The 22,171-nt window shown below is 37.8% G+C and overlaps 1 protein-coding gene across 7 annotated transcripts in view; it reads right to left on the bottom strand.

Moving 5' to 3' along the window:
- NALCN (sodium leak channel, non-selective) overlaps positions 1–22,171 on the bottom strand; it is a 358,280-nt gene that overhangs the window by 228,604 nt on the left and 107,505 nt on the right. For 6 of the 7 annotated variants that reach the window (XM_050766656.1, XM_050766657.1, XM_050766654.1 and 3 more), the window contains 3 exons: positions 12,307–12,449; positions 12,073–12,177; positions 3,712–3,798 (listed from right to left, as the gene is read on the bottom strand). In XM_050766656.1, the coding sequence (XP_050622613.1) occupies positions 3,712–3,798; positions 12,073–12,177; positions 12,307–12,449 (335 nt within the window). Of the gene's footprint in view, positions 1–3,711; positions 3,799–12,072; positions 12,178–12,306; positions 12,450–21,364; positions 22,070–22,171 lie in introns of those variants that run through there. The other variant, XM_050766658.1, reaches the window with a different exon arrangement.

Genomic DNA, 22,171 nt, shown 5'->3' on the forward strand with positions numbered 1-22,171 from the left:
ACCTGATCCCTTTCCCCCCAGTTTCTAAGCATATGAGTCACATTCATAAGATGTCATAAGCATGCTGCTATATTCATAACACATATCTCATATAGGGGTCTCTGAGATGCCACATCTATACACTTCAAGCCCGACATCTATCCCCACTCCATTCCAATCTTTATTTTACTATCTCCTTGCTCGGTTTTGTCATCACACTTCACCTTGTCATTAATCCCTTGCTATTCTCAAATCTTTGTGATAAGGAGGCTGACTTGCCTCCTAATTTCATATTGCCACCTTGAGGCATCTATTAACAAGGATTTAATAGATTTTAAAGCTCTTGATCCCATACAACTCTGATTTGGCACTCAGAGTAGCCCCGATAGCTTATTTCTCTACCACAAACTTATGATTTCTTGCATATTTTTTTCAGCTGGATAAAGCATGTGACTAGGAACCAGAAGACCCAGCCACTAGTCTTGGGTTCTCCCTTTGGTTGAATGTAACTTCAGGAGACATCACTATGTCCTCTGAGTCACCACTGTCTCCTATAAATGGCTGACCAGGCATGTCAGTCTTTCTACATCACAGCGTTGTAGTAAACCTCATCCTTAGCCATTCTTTTCCCCATTCTCTCTCTCTCTCTCTCTCTTTTTTTTTTTTTGACAGAGTCTCACTCTGTCACGCAGGCTGCAGTGCCGTGGCACAATCTCAGCTCACTGCAACCTCCACCTCCTGGGTTCAAGTGATTCTTGTGTCTCAGCCTCCCAAGTAGCTGGGACTACAAGCACGCTATTAAATTAACAATGCCTGGCTAATTTTTGTATTTTTCGTAGAGATGGGGTTTCACCATGTTGGCCAGGCTGGTCCCAAACTCCCGACCTCAGCTGATCTGCCTGCCTCAGCCTCCCAAAATGTTGGGATTACTCATAGTTTTGGTTTTAAGATTACCCATTAAAACCTTCCCTGACCTCTCAAAGAGGACCCCAATTTATATATCCTCATTGCATCTTGCATTACTTATTTCAAAACCCACGTCACTCTTGTGACTGCTAGCTTGATGCTGCCTTTTTTTCCTTCCACCCTCGAGCACACTGTAAGCTCTATGAGTGTGGAGACTGTGCTAGTTTCTTTCTGGACTATCTCAGTGTCTAGCATATAGTTGGTAACTCAGTAAATATCAGTTGATGGATTAAAAAATAATGTCAATAAAAGTGCTTTTTAGGTAAGAAGCTAGTACTATAATCATTGTCATTGTTAATACTATTAGTAGCGATAGTAGGAGTAAAGGTAGTTGTAGTTTTATATTAGCAGCATTGCCAACATCAAATATAGGCCAGAAGGAGGACCACATAATAATACTTATCAATATTCATTGCAAGCTTCTCCACTTATTGCCCTCCATTTTTTTAAACTGACAGAAATAAATAACTAACAATAAACAAAGTGAAAAGGCAGTCTATGGAACAGGGGAACATTGGAACACCATATTTCTGAAAAGGAGATAATATCCAAAAGATACAAGGAACTCATACAACTCAATACCAAAAAACCCCCAAACTAAAAAACAAAAACAAACACAAAAAGCAAATAATCTGATTATAAATGAGCAAATTCTGAGTAGACATTTTTCCAAAGAAGACACATGAATGGCCAATAGGTATATGAAAAAGTGCATACTATCCCTAATTATCAGGGAAATGCAAATTTAAGCCACAATGAGATAATCACCTCATATTTGTTACAATGGTCACCATCAAAAAGACAAAAAATAACTATTTGGCAAAGGCATAAAGAAAAGATAACCCTTTTACACTGTTGGTGGGGATTTAAATTGGCAGAGTCATTCTGGAAAACAGTGTGGAGGTTTCTCAAAACATTAAAAATAGAACCACCATATGATCCAGCAATCCCACTTCTGGATATATGCCCAAAGGAAATGAAATCTGTATCTCAAAGAGACACCTGCAGCCCCATGTTTACTGCAGCACTATTCACAATGGTCAAGACAAGGAACAACCTAAGTGTATACTGATGTATGAATGGATAAAAAAAATGTGGTATAGACATACAGTGAAATATTACTCAGCCATAATAAAGAAAAAAATCCTGCCATCGACAACTATATGGATAAGCCTGGAAGACATTATGCTAAGTGAAATGAACTAGACACAGAAAGACAAATACTGCATAATCTCATTTATATATGGAATCTCAAAAAGTCAAATTCATTGAAGCAGAGAGTAGGATGGTGGTTACCAGGGGCTGGGGGCAGGGAGTAGAAATGGGGAGATATTAGTTATCAGTCAAAAGATGGCCAAGTTCTCACGATCTAATAAACAAAATGATTCATTAATGGTTAATAATACTGTGCTGTATACATGAGATTTGCTAGGAGATTAGCTCTTAAGTGTTACCCCCCACCCCACATACACAGAGGTAACTATTGAACATATGCGGCAATGGATGTGTTAATTAGCTTGATTGCAACAATCATTTTACACTGTGTACATATATCAAATTATCACATTGTATACCTTAAGTATTTACAATTTTATTTGTTAATCACACCTCAATACAAATAAAAACAAAAAGAAGTCAATAACTCCACGGTAAAATGGGCATACAAACAAAGCCCACAGTAATGGCTCAGATTACAATTTTATTTTTCAGGTACCAATCCTTGAGTGGCATGATAAGTCCCTATCTGGAGAAAGACCCAAAAGAAAGAAAAGAGATATGGTCTCATCCCATGGCAGATGTGAACACTTCTCCAAATTATGAGGGCGGGATGTAAAGAACTATGGAAACTGCCCCTTGTGAGATGAGAATTTTTCACTGAAAACCAAAAAGGCTAAAGAAAATAAAATTATCCAGGTGGAAGAATCAGTTCTTCAATCCTACGAGTGGGCTGCTTGGAGGGAAAATTAAAGTAGTGAAAATATTATGGAAAGGTAGGGGTGCTGCTCTTGGTAAGGTGACATTATTTTGAATGAGTTACTGATATTTGGGGGGCATGGAGGGGGAATAAAGCAAGAGATGTCAGTATGGCCCCCTGAAGAAGAGATAAAGGGTTTACTGGGCCTTATTGTTATTGCTGTTATCCATATTGCTGTCAACGGCAGCTTGGAGAAACTTGGAGAAGACGACGGTGATTCCAGAAAGTTCACGGGCAGAGACCTGAGGCTCCATCTTCTAATCACTGTGAGAATCTATCTTATGAGGACTCTCAGGTCCCACCTGCCATCTCACTGCCACATGTTTGCTATTGGTGCACTTTGCTAAAGAAACACCTCTATATTATGCTCCTCTGAAAGCTTGCAAAAGCAGAAAAACAGAGAGACTATGTATCAACATATTTTTTCCCAGTTACTCAGTGAGGTATTAAATTGAATGAATTTGCCCACCGCCAAATAACTCAGGTCTTCGGTAAAGACTATTTTTATAAGATTTCACATGTCAACAAAATTCTTCATTTATTCAATACCACTGAAATCCTCTTACATGTGTGCAGCCATCAGAAACTTATCAAATCCCTACTGTGTATCTTTAAAAAAAAAAAAAAAAAAAAAAAAAAAAAAGCTAGGTTCTGGGAATACAGGATGGAGTGAAGTACCATCTCTAACTTCAGGATCATAAATTTGGACAATTCTAGAGCTTAAAGAGCTGTGTATTTTCATTGATGAAATAAAATTCAAAGAGCTTTGCTAAAATGGCATTGTACTGCACCTGGAGGCAGGCTGGGGCGCGTCCCTGGGGCTTGTTGACATCCACAGCTACCAGCTGCCAACCTCCAGCAGCATCTTCATGAAACATCTTCAAGACAAAGAAGGGAGATGAGTCAGAGACATTTAATACGGAACATTGAGAACTCTACGTCTCCAGCTTTGTATAATTTTATGTCATCAAAAATGTGTCTTCTTATGGATTTATATTTGGAATGAAGTCATTTCAATTGTATTTCTTTAACACTGAAAGCTTAAGTAAATGAAAAAAGAACAATGTTAATAACCTGAGCTTATTGACTACTTGCTATGTCAGGCACTTTCTGTCTTGCATATGCTTTGCATATAATTGCTCAAATATTCTTCTCCGCAAGAGAAATACTTTAGTATTTTATCCCCATTATGTTGATAAATATCTATTAGATCTGGGAGAAAATGAAAATTAGAATTAAAAAGCATTGTGTCTGGTGTGTTTTTACTATAGGTAGCAAATCTTATTTTTATTTAGTGGACAGTTCTCACTGACCTAATAAAAATATTCTCAGGATCAATAAAATAAGAAGTGTGCATGTGGCACAGGGAAAGAACTGGTGTTATTTTAATGGTAGAAGACTGCCACATTGCTTAATATACTTTGTGTAATTATTTTAACTAGGAAGCAATTAATCTGCTCAATGGAAATTTTATGTACATATTATGAAGGGAACAAGTAGTTTCTTTTGGATTAAAGACCTAAGTGATGAAATTCAAGATGGTACAGGCCCATGAAATCTGAAATCCATTGAATTAGATATCTAGGTTATTATCTCCTAGCTATCATCACATATTACTTATGTGTCAATATTACACCCAGCTGGAAGACATTTCCCACTTTCACGTATTTTCCCACTAATATTTTTCTTTCTAGTTCTCAGGAGCAAGTGAGTGTGTATGTGCATACAGTAGGAATAGGGCAAAATTAAACATTTTTGTTTTTCTAAATAAAGATACTAATTACAAGCACTCACTGTTTTATTCCTGCCTGATCTCACTGTTTTACAGAAATAAATATTTCCTTTGTCATCCTTATTTATGTCCTCCTGATAGTCTGATGCTGTATTTGAAGGGGTAACTGCTAATGGAAATATGAATGAGATGATGCAAAGATATCACTACCTAGGATTTGTAATGATAGTTTCAAATCCCTGGTAGTAGTGGTGGTAGATCCTTTGTGCAAAATAAACTTGCCTTCTATAAAATGAGTGAGGTGGTGAGAGACTCTTGCCCTATATGTATTATTTATTATTATTATTATTGTTTTTTTTTTTTTTTTTTTTTGAGACGGAGTCTCACGCTGTTGCCCAGGCTGGAGTGCAGTGGCGCGATCTCGGCTCACTGCAAGCTCCGCCTCCCGGGTTCCCGCCATTCTCCTGCCTCAGCCTCCTGAGTAGCTGGGACTACAGGCGCCGCCACCACGCCCGGCTAATTTTTTGTATTTTTAGTAGAGACGGGGTTTCACTGTGGTCTCGATCTCCTGACCTTGTGATCCGCCCGCCTCGGCCTCCCAAAGTGCTGGGATTACAGGCTTGAGCCACCGCGCCCGGCCGTATTATTTATTTTTTATATACAGGCCCTATATGTATATTTATTATTTATTTTTTAATTTTTTTTGGAGATAGAGTCCTGCTCTGTTGCCCAGGCTGGAGTGTAGGGGCATGATCTCCACTCACTACAACCTCCGCCTCCCTCCCAGGTTCAAGCAATTTTCCTGTCTCAGCCTCCTGAGTAGCTGGGACTACAGGCACCCGCCACAATGTCCAGCTAATTTTTGTATTTTTTTAGTAGAGAGAGGGTTTCAGCATGTTGCCCAGGGTGGTTTTGAACTCCTGAGCTCAGGCAGTCCCCCCGCTTCTTCCTCCTATATGTATTTTTAAATGATAAAATTGAGGCGCACATTTACATAAAGCTCCTTTGACAAAGATGTCAACTGCAAATTGCTCATCTCAGCTGTCCATTTACAGGATTCGGATTTTCTTTAGAATAAACTGCAAAAACTCTTTTTGGGGTGAATCAGGCACATTCTTCTTGAATAGGCTCATTCTGAGAATACAGGCATCAGTGGAGATGCAAACCTGTTATAGGACCTTGTTAAGTGTCTGTCAAAATTCTGGAAGCCTCATTTTAAGGATAAAAGACAAAGCCAGCATTGCCAGTCACCAGTTATTAATAAAAACCCTCTGTTGATACTTCCTGTACTCTCTAATTGTGGCATAAAGGATCCCTGGGGCATATATTTACTTTGATCAGTAGCAGACTAATTTTCTCTGTTAAATTATGTTTTTTTCAGTAGACCAAAATCAAAAGAATCAATTTAATTTTCAGTAAAAGTGTTCTCTCAAGGTCATTTATTTGTATGAAATAAAGTAAAGGAAATGCAAAAACGTTCAATTTCTCTTTAGTCCCCCGAATTATGCAACATTTCGATTGGTTAATATTACAGTAGATCTTTGAGACAGAAGTTGGGCTAGCTAGCAGAAGCCAAGGATCCTCAGAGACTCAAATCCTTGTGGGGATTGTGGCAGGGACTGCCAGTCTTTCCTTTGTATCTCTTTTCCCTGTTTTACAAAGACAATCTGTATGGAGTCACTAGGCTACCAAGAAAAAAGGCCAGTTCTTGTCTTTTTTTGAAGCTGACCTTGACCATGTAACTACATACAGGACTATAGGATGCAAGCAGAAACCCTCTTTTCCTATATTTCCTTCTTCTTCCTGTGCTCTGGAATATGGATGTGAGGGTTAGAGCTACAGCAGCCATGCTAGTCTACAAGATGACTGTGGTAATGGAGGCTGTGCAAACTGGAACGGGAGGGAAGGTGTCTGGATCCGTGGCAACACAGGCAACCATACCACGCTGAATGAGCACCTCCGACTTTATATGAGAGAGAACGGGATTCCTCATCGCATACCTCACCTAAGCAACTTATTTCGGGCTTTTTTGGTCCCTTGCAACCGAATGTAACTTAACTAGTACATGTGGTTTCTGTTAGAATGTCCATTATTTTTTCTTTTCATTTTACTGATGCAATTTTCCTTTCTCATTCTATAATTAAATATTTTACTGTTAAAGGCTTAGAAAATGAGGATGAGTTGCCAAACAAACATCTTAAACCCATTCCCCAGATATACCACCACTAACATTTTAGAGTTAATGTTCCAGGTATTTTACACACACAGACACACACACACACCGGCATCCCACACACAAACATGGGATCCTTTTTTGTACTAATATGTCATCAGCATATCTTCACATCAATAAAGTTCAATGCTTATTTTAATGGTTTGCCTTTATTCCAATTTCATAATTTATAATCGATAACTTATTGCTAGAGACTAAGACTGTTTCCGTTTTTTAAAAATTGCCATAATGCCTCATAAACATCCTCAAACATATGCCCTTGGCTACTGCCCCAAATTTTTCTTAGGATAAATTTCTAAAAGTGGACTCTCTTGGTCAGATAGTATATATGTTTTACTTTTGGATACATATTGCCAAACTGTTTTCTGGAAAAGATATTTTAATCCATACTCTTGGCAACAATGTATGCGAATGTCCCTTTCAGCCAGCAATAAATACGGTCTTTTTTAAGAAAAGAAAAGTTAACACGGGGCCAGAACAAAGACAGCATGTTGACAGCAGGGCTTGTAATGGCTAAATTGAAAGGAGGTAGCATCTCATGCTGAATAAAAAGTCTCTTGCAGCTGAGCAACCTGGTTTTGAGTCCCAGTTTTACCACTACCCAGTTATATAACATGGGGTTAGATAATTAACTTTCCAATCATTGTCATTTTTTACATGCAAAGTGGAGACATTAATAACGCCCGCTTTACAGTATTACTGTGAAGATTAAATAAGACAGGTTGTAAAGCCATTAGGCTAGCGCAGATCTCAATATATGGGAGTGACTGTAAGAAGACAGAATTGGCAGAATATCACCAATAACACAAATGAATTTCCATGGCACTCTCCTCTTAGCACAATCATTTGGAAGCCCATGGAGATTTCAACTTTGAGAATTCTCTCAGGCCTGTCCATCTGCAACTGCTAGAGTTTTATAACTGGTCGATTGGTTTGTAAAGTAGTTATAAATGCTTCTGGGATTGTTCTATTATAGGCATAATATCATAATCATCAACAACAGCATGAATAACAGGTTATCTAATGGATAGTGGTAAGAGAAAGAATCATGGTAATGGAGAATCACTAGCAGCTGAATTAGAATTCCAAACTCAGGACAGGCACACACAGACATCCACATACACAGTAATGCAGAGAAAATCTAAAATTTACTTTGCAATTTGTATGCTCTTTGGATTCTTTGAAAATTGATGGTTTTTCAAAAAATAGCTAATAGTCACTATGACACAAAATAGTGAGAGTGGATACCTGGCTTGATTTCATTATGAAATAATATATTCAATGATGCAACCTCACAAAATTTAATTCTCATTTATGGCTTCCTATGATGATTGCATTATTCCATTATTATGATTCCTTATTAGAAGGTGCTCATTATTACACTATGCTAGAAGCACCCTGCCCTGAAATGCATTCATTGAATTGTTTTCTCACACATTTTAATGATGTATATTCATGAGGGAATGAATGGTCTTGGAACACAGTAAACACATTTTTGCTAAAGTATTGTCTTTGATCATTAAGTTATATGTAACTTTCTCTTTGGAGGAGAAATTCTTTCCATTTTTCATCATGTGTCTTTTCATCAATTTTTTTTCTACTTTTTAACCCAGCACTTAACATTTATACATACGTTGCTTTAGGCATTGTATAATCCACGTTCTAAGAACGTTGATGGAAACCCAAAAGAGAATAAACTCATAAGTGCCCTTTCTTCCCACACCAATTCTACCTTTATCAGTCTTCTCTCTTAATTAGGGAATATTAATTCAGAAAACACATGTCAGCAAGAATGCTCAATTAGAGATAATAACAGACCCAGAAATGTCTTTGTACAATCAGAATATTTATTTATTTACCAAACTTTCGATATGATCCTGTTGGACTATGATTCATTTATAAAAGTTATATATGTATTGACTGTCAGAAGTCTGCTTTTTGTCTCTTATCATTTTAACAGAAAAGTAGCCTTGTGTGGCTGTAAAGTTTAGCAGTTCTTTGAGTTCTACTCGAGGCAAAGTTGGGATAAGCTCATCTTTATCATGAGCTAGTCTAGGTCAGAAGACCATGGGACTGGTAACAGGTATCTGAAGTAAAGCATCTAAATAATGGGAGGAAAGGTCTGGGTTAGTGAGATACGGTACTCAGGGCTTCATCTTTCAGCTCATCTGCACATCCCAACATCCAGTGATGGGATATCACTAAAAAGTTGTGGCCTGGGTAATCCTACAGTGGATTAACACAGGGGGGTATTATATCATGGGTGTATGAATCACTTATCCTTCAACCTAATCCACAGCTGAGCACAAGGCAATAGTTATCCACGGCTAAGAATTAGGCAGGTATGAAATCACAAGCCTCTCAGAGTCCAGGCAGAGTCAATGCTTAGTAATTTGAAATTTTCTACATCATTTTCCCTCTGTTTTCCAGTTACATGTTATATTGTGGTCTCCTAAAGACCCTTGGCATTAATCTCTCTGTAATTTGTTTCTATGCTGTGTCTTGGAGGCATTTGGTGGTGACCATCCAACTGAAAAATATTGCTTTGTTAGTTTAAAGAAACAATTTTCATCACAGATTTCCTTTCGCCCCCCTTAAAATGGTCCCTATCAGAGTCAATTACTAGTGATCTGCCTAATGTAACAGAAAGCCCCTTCTTTGTCCTGAAAATGTGCATATATATATATACATATTTTTTTTCTACACACATAGCTGTTATGGGAAGTCTGCAGACTTAGACATCAACAAGTCCAACAAGCCCAGGACCCTTTAGTCCTTTGATGAGAATAGCCTATATTTAACAACTGCAAATTTTCCATATGCTAGAGAAAGGCAAGAATGAACTTCCATGTTCGAAAAGCTGTGTGCGTTACAATAATCATCTTTATTTTAATTCCTTCAAATTAGTAACTTATGATTTAGTGTTTTAAACCACTGAATGAGAAGTCTCTGTTCACAGAATCTGGTCATATTTTACAAACATAATAGCATCATGGCAAATGATGTCTCTCCTTTCTCTACACATAAAAGCATCAGAGGGCCCACTTGCAAGTGGCTAGCCAGGGTGGGCGGGGCCTGAAGCCCGTTGCTAGGCTGCCTGAGTGGTGTTTCACCCAGAGGCTGACAGCAGGAGCTTTGGTTGCTTAGCAACCAGGTCCTCAGCTATAGCATTTTTCTTAATGAAGGTTTTTCACAATTCTCTGTGTGATTACCTCTGCTGAATATCTAGACGCATTACCTCTGAATTACCAACTCATTCCTCTTGATTAAGTACAATTTTGCATCAAAATGATTTTGTACAAGGTTGTTCCAAGTCTCTTCACATTTCCCTTTCTATTAGAACCATTGGCTAACTTGGTGGTGCTTCCAAACACTATTTTTTCTAGCTGTGATTTTGTACTTGAGAGTTACTCCATAAACATACTATGGTTTTAAAGGCATTTTAGGTCATCTCCAGGAACACTGCATGTGAGTTAAGGGCTGAGATCATAGTTCCATGTTCCATTTGGGTCTCAAAGTCATAAGTGAAAACATGTCCTTCTAGAGGCTGTCACCTCAGAACAGACTGGGAACTTTCTTATCTCTCATAGTTTGCAAAAAGAGAGGAGAGAGGAGATAAGTACTTGGTATGGTTGATTTCTTGAAGGCTTTTCTACATGGCATCTCTGATATAACCTGGATAGCATATTCAGAAAAACCTTTCATGGAAGTTTGAACTGTTATTTGTCAAAATTGAATAAGACTGACACTATTTCATCTATAATGAACTGACCGGACAATTCAGACTTTTACAGCATCATAATGATGCCTCAACACCATCAGGCTTTTCCCAAATTTGTGTGTTAAATTGCGTTTTAACATATAATTATTAAAAGTTCAACTTGAGGGTTTTCAAAAGTAAAATTTGTACACCTCGGCTCCTTGACAGATACCTTTGTCTTACCAGTTCTTGTAAGTGTTGACAGATACCTTTGTCTTAACAGCTTTTGTAAGTGTTTACAAACTTGCTAAATATCCTTTAGAATTTAATATTATAATAGTCACAAGGCATTATATCATTTTATTCCTGATTCTGGAATTTTTATTTTCTCTGTCTTTTATAAAGATTCACACTAGAAGAAGATATACAAACCTGCCCTTCCTTTTTTTTAAACTACCATGAACACACACACATGAAACAAATCCAAAAAAAAAAAAAAAAAAAAAAAAAAAAAAAGGCATTGGATCTGAATTACCCTCTTATGTAATAACTGCTCTGCTGCTTTTAGAAAATTTGTAGCCCACCTTCAAATTCTCAGGAGCCTTATGGTTTTATGGAAACAATATTGTCTTATGGGACTTACGGGAATCCTTCTGAATATACAGGGATTCTTTGAAAAATCACAAACGTGCATGTGGGTTTGAGGGATCATTGTCATAGTTTATTGCACTGTGGTTTGTTCTGAATGAGATATATTTTCCATCACAAAATTCTAATCCTACACATAGACATTACACAGGCTCGCAAGTACATGAATAAATACTCATAAAAGTCAGAAATTCCATAGTGGTTACATTTTATCTGTAAGCCATTTGAGGATTTGTGATGTCAGAATCTAAGGTATGTAATAAATGTGGTTGATGATCTTGGTTTTGTATCAAAACCACCCATGGAGCTGTTACAAAATATAGGTGTCATTCCCTCACTGCCTAGAAGCTCTGATCTGATTGTTCTGGGTTTGGGCCTTTGAATCTGTTTTATTTTATTTTATTTTATGTTTTTTGGGGTAGGGTCTTGCTCTGTCACCCAAGCTGGGGTGCAGGGTTGTGACTGCAGCTCACAGCACCTTCGACCTCCTGGGCTCAAGTGATCCTCCCATCTCAGCCTCTTGAGTAGCTGGGACTACAAGGCTCATGCCACTACTCTTGGCTAATTTTTAAAATTTTTTTGTAGAGATGGGGTCTTGCTACACTACCTAGGCTGTCTCAAACTCCTGGACTCAAGCAATCCCTCCCCCTCAGCCTCCCAAAGTGCTGGAATTACAAGCATGAGCCACTGTGCCTGGCCTGTGCCTGTATTTTTAGACAGCTTCCTGAGTCAGACTGTAGAAGCCCGACATGCAAGAGCTTCCCCAAGGTCCACTGATGGTGAGGGTGAGACATGTGCACGCTCAGATGGGTTATGACATCCTCTTGCTCATACCGTACCTGGGTGGTGGCTGTTGAAGTAGTGCTGCTTCTTGATCCCCACATTTGTTGAAACTGTACTCTGATTTCTGCAAATGTTTCAATGATAACAGCAATAAACACGTTCTGAAAAAAATCACAAACCACATTTATCAAACTCTAACAATGACAAAGCAGAGGGCAACCAAAACCAAACCAAAGATCTGCAGAACCATCACAGAACATAGACTTTCTTAGCACAATTCTCCGCAGTACCTTCACAAGCCAAGCGAGGAAGAAAATGAGAGTGATGAAATAGAAGTAGGAACGCCAACGGGGAAAGCTGTCAATTGCTCTGTACATGAGGAACACCCAACCTTCCTGCGAGGCGGCCTCATAGACGGTGAATATACTGGTTCCTGCCATGACAGAGGAGGACAGACTGAGTCACAGTTGACTTTTGAAATAAGAAACCATTTTCCAGTAAAACAATCCATATTTATCCACACTCATTTTCTCAATGACAAAAGCTCTTCAAAAATTGAAAACAGTAAAATGTGAAACATGCAACACATTTTACTGTTCTCACTCTTAAAATTTTAATAAAGTTGTTTCTGACTTGAAGTCAGGGTAATTTCAATATCTCTAGCAATAAAATAATTTGATATGATACCTTTAGCTGTTAAATGCAACTAATAATGTGGAAAAGGAAATGAACGGTCAAACCCAGTATGTATAGGTATAATTTTAAAAAGGATATGTACCATTTAAGCTTGCCACTTGGAGCCTAACACATTCAATAAGGTGAAAAGCACCTGCTATAGTTTTAACCAAAATGAAAGAAATGGCAGAACTGGGTTTCATTTGAAATCACTTTTTCATAGGGAGAGTAAAGTGTCTCAGGCTCCACAATGAATATGATGGAGCTTGTCTTTGGATTCCATGGTGTTACCGAACACCAAAATGTAAGGCAGCGAATCGCCAAATAGGATTTGTATTTTCTGGGAGGATTATCTCTTAGAAAGGACTTCTAGTCATGGAAAGAAAGGAAAGTTAAAAATATGTGGACAGATTTTTTAACATTGGCTAAGAGAACCTCAAATGCCATGTAGGGAAAAGATATGTTTAATCCTAACAACACTATGAGATGTTTTACAGATGGGGAAACTAAAGCATATAAAGATAAAGTGACTTGTCTAAGGATGCAAAGATAATAATGAAGGGAACTGGAATTAACTCAGTCATTCTGGTACAAAGCCCCACACCTCCCAAATGTGATGATATCTTGTCTCTTAATAGCCTTGCTGTAGTTAGTTTCTCTATCTGTAAAATGGGAAATAGCACAGACTTTATAGTGTTGTGAGGATTTAATGACTTAATTCCTATAAATCATAGGGTAGGTTCTTAAGATATTGCAGGTATCATTATGATTATAAAATTGAAAATAATTGCTCAATATGCTTTTGGGAGAAAACACACAAACATATATCACTGAAGTTGTTTATAAAATAACTATATGCTGTTATTCATAAAACTGGTAAACATTTGTACCTCAATAAATCCTACTTCTCTAAATAAGTTTTATTATTACAGAATATAAAACCAATCTCCACTCATATATTTTCTAATTACATAGGAATTTAAACTAGAATGTGTGTATGACCAAGCATCCAAGCTAAGAAGAGGGTTTTGCACACGTTGGGGCAGCTTCACTGTTTCTTTGAGCCTGTGCATGAGAAAGCAGAATCAGAACATCAGCAAACACCAATGCAAGCAGAACAGAAGGAAGTCCAGCCGCAGACTTGATGACAAGAGAGAAAAAGAGGCTGGAAAGAAAAGCTAAGAGAAAGAAGAAAAGCATATTCCTATCACCTATTATGTGTTAATGTGTGTTAATATACTTTACCTAGAATATAACTTCATAAATGTCCTGCCTCTCATTTTAAAAATCATATTTTGTACATTGGTACTGTAACTCCTTATCATACAGCTGATATTTGTGAAGCATGTTGAGTTTCTAGGCTCTGTAACACACTTACATGCTAAGGAAATCTGTGTCTTATTAGTTAGGCAGACAGGGAAGTGGGCATGAGGGCAGATATTATCAATACCATCTTACAGAAAAGAAAAGTGAAGGTCACTGGTTAATGAAGCTCTCCAAGGTGGAAAGTATAGAACCAGAAATGGAACCCATATCATCGGGTCATAAATTTTTTTTTTTTTCTTTACCATGCTATTTATATTTTCTCTTGATTGAGACTGGGGCTTTAACAAGAAATTGCTAATGGGTAGAAACATAGAGTTAGATAGAAGGAATAAGTACTAATGTTCCATGGCAGAGGAGGGTGATTATAGTTAACAACAATGTATTACATATTTCAAAATAGCTAGCAGAGAGGCCTTGAAATGTTCCCGACACATAGAAATATAAATGCTTGAGGTGATGGATATCCTAAATATCTTGATTTGATAATTATGCATTTTACCCATAAAACAAAATATCACAGGTACCCCATAAATATGTACAATTATTATATATCAATAAATATGTTAAAAAGAGATTATTTTCTCTTATTATCCTTAAATACAGTTAATGTTTTTCTGAGGGATTACGATGGCTAAGTTTATTGTATATCGATCATCTTTAAACATAAAACCAATTAACTATAAAATAGTTCCTTTTGTTTGCACATCATTTCTTAAAAGTTGACTTTTAAGAAAAAGGTTCAGGGAGGAACACCACATACATAAAATGTCAACAGCAAACAGAAGCAATTGTTTTTATTAATGATTCATAGGTACTAACACTGGACAAAACCTTTGCTTATGTGCACTGAATAGGAAACATATTTTTAACATAAAACAAATAATTTATAATTTATATCCCTTATTTTCCTCTAGGTTTTTGAATGAAAACAAAAAAGTGGCTACAGAAATCCATTATTATCTACCATTAAAGTCTAACAGCTGTACTAACTGAGCATTTTCCTGTAAAATATGGAGCTTGTCACCATAAAATTCAATTTGAGAGGAACACTGAATATTATCCTCCCTGTCTCTGTCCAGATCTTTCTTAATTACATCTACAAACAAGATGTCATTTGGAGTTAAGTAAAAAAGAGCACATTTAACAAGTAGCCTTAAAGCTTCCACTCTATTTTTTTTTCTAATTAGACAAAGGAAAAAAGGAAAGAAGCAGAAACTCACAGTACAGCTCAAAGAGAAGGTTTGTTCATACAAAGAGGTGAGACATTTGTGAAAATATAACCAAAACACTCCCCAGGAAGATGCTGACTATGGAAAGAAATGTTTCCCATACGTGAACTGCACTGGGTAGAAAGGCTGTGAAGAAGTAGCAGTTACAAAGGCAAAGGCAATGGACTAAGATGGTCCTTCCTCATCACTTTTCTACTCCCAGCTTTGCCAAATATAGCAAAAGAAATCACTTTTCAAAAATGATTTTCCAATGGTTGGCCAATATTTAAACTGACAAAAATCAAATAAATGTTCCTTTCATTTTCTTTGGGAAGTGGAGGACTCTCAGAAAGAAACTGTAGCTGCTGAAATGTCTTTTGCACAGTCCCGTTCTCGCTGCTGGCCCTGAACTGCTTCCCTCTGACCCTCTTGGCAGACTCCTGAGCTGCCCAGCTCAGCTCCTCTCTGCCCTTAGCTACACTAGGCAATGGCCCTCAGTACTCCCAGAGAGCCTCCCATTCACCTATCTCATGTCACTCATCATGCTGAATTCTCTACCTTGTTTGTTTCCCTCACTAGGTGTGAGCACTCTGAAGTTAAAACTGTATTTTTCATTTCTGTACCAGAAGCTGAGGAGCACTCAAAGATTGTTGATGAATTAAACAACGATTTTGTAGCCTACAGACATACGAAAGCATTTCTCAAATATTTGCTTTCAATTAATTCTTCCTCAATATTAATACTGCACAGACAATTTGGAAACTATTTTATAGTGAATTGACTTCGTTTTGCCGATTTTCAAATTTCTCTTAAAACACCTGCATGCTCATATATAAACATAAAAACCCATCCTAAACACACAGAAAAGTCTTCATCTACTGTTTGATCCAACATGGAAAATTTCTGGGAAGCACAATGATTCATATAAAATATTTTTTCTAGATGCGCTGCAGAATATTTTTAGTCTACTTTAATTATAGAACTAAAATTTCTGGCTAAACGACCATATTTTTGTTAAATGAAAAATGATGCTTGACAACAGCACCTGGGAATATAACGCATTAATTTTTTAGAGAACAATAAGGCCTGTTCCAAAAATATCCCTGGAGAGCTCTTGGAATAGCACTACTCTCTCAGACCTTAACCTCTCAAGGCACAAATGAAGGCTGTGCAAGAAATGCAATCACAACAATGTTACTCATGAAAATCAGTTCTCCTGACTTCGTTCTTTCTGACTTCTTCCACTGGTGGTTTGAATTTATTAAATAAGAAGACCACAAGTCTACGTTTAGAAGATAAATACTAACCTTGAAACTTTCTACACACTTCCTGTATCGAGAATGAGTACAGGATATTTTTGTATAGCTCTGAATGAAATTATATCCCCATCTGTTTTTATTACCTTTAGGATTTTATTGACTGCCTTGCCGTCTTCTGCTGACTCTTTTCCCATGAAAAAAAGAGGTGAGATATTTGTGTTTTGGGAGTACTCCCATTTGTTTCTTCTAGTCTCAGGTTAATAACCACATTGTCATCCCACTCTCAAGTGAGAGGGTCATAAAATTGTGATGATAACTAGTAACACACTACAAACCTGGGGTCCTACCACTAAACCTCTCTCCAAACACAAACCACCTACAGTACTATTCTAACGATGGGAATACCTGATCTACCGTGATGGAATTTGGAAAGTTAGAATTGGAGACGTAGGCCCGAGACAGTGGAATAAGAATGAGTCAGTACCCAGGGGCTTGGTCTGAATAATCACCTTCACTCCCACACTCAGAGTTTTAAGAACAAAGAGGATTTATTTTAGGACCATCCATTTCTTTCTCTCTCCCAGCGTTTGGATCCTCAGCAATGTTCTTGAACTTTAACCCCTCCAGGGATACGGAACACACTATCTTCTGAGGCAGCTCCATATCAGGTAGGCAAGAGCCCATTCACTGGATGCTGCCAGGCCTCAGTCCCTTTGGGAATCTCTCTTGGCCTTGCAAGGCACAACAAGCTATAGGAGTCTGCAGCATTAGTCCTTGCAGCCCCTTTGAGTGAATCATCCTTTGTTTTACCCAGGTCATCCTGCTTTAGGTGCTCATTTTCTTATCTGGTCCTTTAACTCCTCCAATCCAATCTACTGTTTATGAAATCGGCCTGATTATCTGGCTTCACTTACTGTCTGGGAATAGAATTTCATCTGTGGTGAACAAAATGACAACTTTCTTGTTACTCAAGATCATCAGTTTCCCTCAGACTTTTCTAAATCACTCTTTCTGATCCTCCAGCTGACTGATCAGACATCACCCTTTTCAGAGAGAAGCTGATCGACTTTGTCCTTGTTAAATTTCAGCTTGAGCATCCCCCTCAGTTGGAAGGGAAAAGAAACTTACATGTTACTCAACCACTACACATGGATGACTATGCTGTATCAGTGTCTCAATGAACTGTCTACTGTCAGTCCAGTAGACTTAACTGTGGAAGTGTACGATCCTTATCCTAAACTCCAAATAGATATTTATTTGCTCAACTACAGTTGCAATGACTATTCAATCCTGAATGGTGGTCAAATAAGAGCTTGATATTTACACACGTGCATGATTAGAAGTACAGCTTGCTCAAGATGGGGTGGGTTGTGCTATACTGGGTTTTATTTTATTTATTTTTTATGTTTGCATATATACAACTTGTCCTAATCTCCAGCTATTTTTTTTCTTTTTTGAGATGGAGTCTTGCTCTGTCACCCAGGCTAGAGTGCAGTGACTTGATCTCAGCTCACTGCAACCTCTGCCTCCGGGTTCAAGTGATTCTCTTGCCTCAGCCTCCCCAAGTAACTGGGACTACAGGCACACGCCACCATGCCCAGTTAATTTTTGTACTTTTAGTAGAGACAGGGTTTTGCCATGTTGGCCAGGCTGGTTTCGAACCCCTGACCTCAGGTGATCCACCCACCTCGGCCTCCCAAAGTGCTGGAACTGCTCCATAGGGCAATATTCTTATTAAACTGCAGAACTAATGAAAAAAGGGAGCTATGAATAGTTTAAGAGAGAACTTGCTGAAGCTACCCAAAATGTAAGCTTGGTACTAGTGACATCTGCAGATGGATGATGCTTTAATGGGAAGGTCTGTCCTGTGCCTTGCAGGATGTGTAGCGACATCCCTGACCTCTACCCACTAAATTCCAACGGCCCCTCCAACCCCCAACCAAAACTATTTGTAGACATTGACCAGTGGCCCCTGTTGGAAAAATTGCCCAATTGAGAAACACTTTTCTAACTTGACAGCCTTTCTGATTCTTCAGCTTTTGCCCTGCAGTGCCTAGCACAGGGTCTAGCATAAAATTTCTATTATTTTTGAAATGAATTGAATCTCTTCACTTGAGATCAAAGGTGAGATTTAAAAATGACATTTTATTCTCCCTTAAAGATTTCTGAAGGTTAAAAGCCTAGCTCCTAAGACATCGCTTGTTTGTATAAAGTATTTGCCACACAGTGGACAGCTCAATAGTACCATTACATAAATTTTTATCATTTTGCTCTTTTAACAACTAGGCACTGAAAACAAAAGCTTATTCCTTTTTAAACTTCCTGCTGTGTAATAAGATGACTACATACATGCATATCTTAGAGTTTGGGGGAAGGGAGGCTATCTCTGCTTGCGGAATGAGCCGTTACAAAAGTACATTCATTAAAATTGAAAAAGAAAATTGACATATTTTGAATGAAATAAATAGTGCAACATTTTCCCGAACGAAATTAAATGACTACCTTCTGAACTGTCCCAAGACAAACCACACACACGGTTTTTTTTTTTTTTTTTTTTTTTTTGGAAAGCTTTCAGGTTTTTCTTCTGAATCAAGATGAGATATTCAGTATATTCATAGAAAAACACAGAAGAAAACAGACTAATTCTTAATCCATGTTGATAGACTCCGGTTCTCTCTGGACCATGAGACAGATAATACAAACTTGCAAAACAGTTCAATGTTTTCTACAATGAAACCTAAGCAGCAGCCACCAGATTTAGAACAAAGCGGCTGCCTCTTCAATTCAGCTACAACTTGCATTTGTGGTCACTTGTTGATGACAAAATCTATATTGAAATTATTATTTCTTTTGTTTTTGGTGAACTCTCAGTTTCTCTCACCCTCTGATAATCTCTTCGCTCAGATATACCATATTTTATGCAGATTTTAGCCACATATTAAAAAAATATTTTAGCCAACAGTCAGTAGTGAGATTGACTGTAACTTACTATAATGTTTTTCTTCACCAAATTTCCCCACACCATCTCAATACTTTCTTCTTAACTGAGAGCTGGTTCTGTGGTAAGAGTAGATTGCACCCCAACAGTAGTTATCATAAAGTAAATGTATTTAGTGTGAGATAATTAAAAAAAAAAAGCAGCAGTGAGGGATGTGTACTCTTAAGGTGGACATCTGGACTCAACACAATGAACCTTTGTCACTGTGGCTGGATGATCCACATACACGAAATAAGATCATGTGGATCAGCAGACCAGCAATAGCGAGCAAGGTGCATTCTGAATTGCAGAGATTTATTAAACAATGAACCAGCCAGAATTAAATTACTCGTGAATAAAATTACTAGTGAATAAAACCTCTGTAAACCATGTTTACTCTCTCCCACCCACCTACCTTCCACCCCTCCTCCCTCCCTCCCTCCCTCCTTCCTTCCTTCCTTTCTTCCTTCCTTCCTTTCTCTCTTTTTTTCTCTCTTTTTTCTTTCTTTCTCTCTCTCTCTTTCTTTCCTCCTTTTCTTTTTTTCTTTTTTTGAGATGGAGTCTCGCCCTGTCACCCAGGCTGGAGTGCAGTGGTGCTATCTCAGCTCACTGCAGCTTCCACTTCCCGGGTTCAACTAATTCTCATGCTTCAGCCTCCCAAGGAGCTAGGATTACAGGCGTGAGCCACTATGCTCAGCCTCACAAAAATATCAGTATTTTCCCTGATAGACTGTGCTGTAACATTGTGCCTATAATAATAATCTTCAACACAACTTGTCCACACACTCAACTCATGTGCTCCACACACTGAGCCTGAGGCTTGCCACGTGGCATATCAAGGTAATAAAACAAAACAAAGCTAAAACCACATTTTTTATTTGCTATTCCAGAACATGGAACAAACACAAAAGGACTTTTTTATTATAAATGTCTTAAAAACATTTATAAACTTTATGTTTTTGAGCTACTTTAATTTTGATTTTGGTTTCTTTGTTTTTTTTACACTTAAGCACTCTTTCGGCACACCTTGCCATATTGGCAAAAATCACTTTGTTACCTTAAACCATACACATGTTTACATATATCTTCTAAGTTAATTTTTTATAAGTAATAAAGAATCATAATTGAAATATGTTTCTTCAAATGTAGAAAACTTAAGTTCCAAGTTCTGAATGGAAAATACTCCAAGAAAAGGAGAGGTGAAGGCTTTCACTATAGTATTCACAAATGGAAAAGAAGTGTTGACAAGCTGGATGCTGACATTGGCAGGAAAATGTAGGTACTACAGCAGAACAGTTCCCAGGACGCTCAGTCCACACGCCAACTAAAGCACTCCCCGTCTCCCTGTGATTGGCCATTTCCAGGTAGGCTGAGAGTAAGGGTAACAAAGAAATCATGTCAGACACCTCTAGGCCTGTGAGTCAGCCTTCTGCCTTTGAGGAGTAGTGATGTCAGGTCAAAAGAGCTTCTTGGAAATGTGTTTTCCATTAGTTGTCTTAAGAAGAAAGGAAAGGCCAGGTGCAGTGGCTCATGCCTGTAATCCCAGCACTTCGGGAGGCCAAGGCAGGTGGATCATGAGGTCAGGAGCTTGAGACCAGCCTGGCCAACATGGTGAAACCCTGTCTCTACTAAAAATACAAAAATTATCCAGGCATGGTGGCATGCACCTGTAATCCCAGCTACTCAGGAGGCTGAGGCAGGAGAATTGGTTGAACCTGGGAGGCAGAGGATGCAGTGAGCCGAGATTGTGCCACTGCACTCCAGCCTGGACGACAGAGTAAGACTCTATCTCAAAAACAAAAAAACAAAACTTGAAGACAAGACAAGAAAAAAAACCCTACACTTTGCCACCGTTAGCTGTCAGTTACAGTTCCTAACATTCCAATCATCCATTACTTCTTACCTAGGTAACCTGTATGAGTCAGTACACCCTGGACCTCAACTTCCATGGATGCGCTAGGGCAGTGATGATACTGCTGGTCACCACTAAGGCACTAAAGAAAAGTTAATTAGAAGCTTTTCAATTGTCCTAAAGAGTAAGCAAAATATGTCATACCAGAAATATGTTTCCTCTTAGGGTCTTTTAGCTTTGTCACCCATATTTGGAAGATTTATTGGAAAGAAATCTTTTCAAAGGAAATTAAGGCAAAAGGGCTAGAACTTTGCATAATGTTAAGGTGATGATAGTTATGACATAAAAAATTCATAATAGTCCAAAAATTAGAACCAAGTATTTGGCAAAAGTACTAAGATATTTTTCCTATTTTGAGATATGCACATAGTTCATATCTGCACCATCATACACATTCAGTAAAAATAAAAATGCAAAAGTTAACAATAAGGTAGACCTGGTCAGTCTACCTCAGAATAGCTACAAGAGCAATTATTTATTTATGTTTTATAGGTAGGCTGAATGATCTAGTGAATAATCTCAGAATAAAAAGATCAACCAAGATTGGAAATAAATAATTGACATTTGTTTATAAAGGCATATTACAATCCAATTTTTAAAAACCCAATTTGGATCTAAGTGGGAGGAAAGAAACATGCCTGAGTGATAGTGACCAAATGTAATTTAAAAATATATGAGATAACAAATGCAAATAATGTATGGAATTAACTAAAAATAAAGTTCTTATTTGTATTACGATAAATGCCAAATTTACACTGAATTTCATCAACTTAAATATTTACAATACAACACTAAAAG

Source organism: Macaca thibetana, chromosome 17 (genome assembly GCF_024542745.1).
Source record: "Macaca thibetana thibetana isolate TM-01 chromosome 17, ASM2454274v1, whole genome shotgun sequence".
NCBI classification, from domain to species: domain Eukaryota; kingdom Metazoa; phylum Chordata; class Mammalia; order Primates; family Cercopithecidae; genus Macaca; species Macaca thibetana.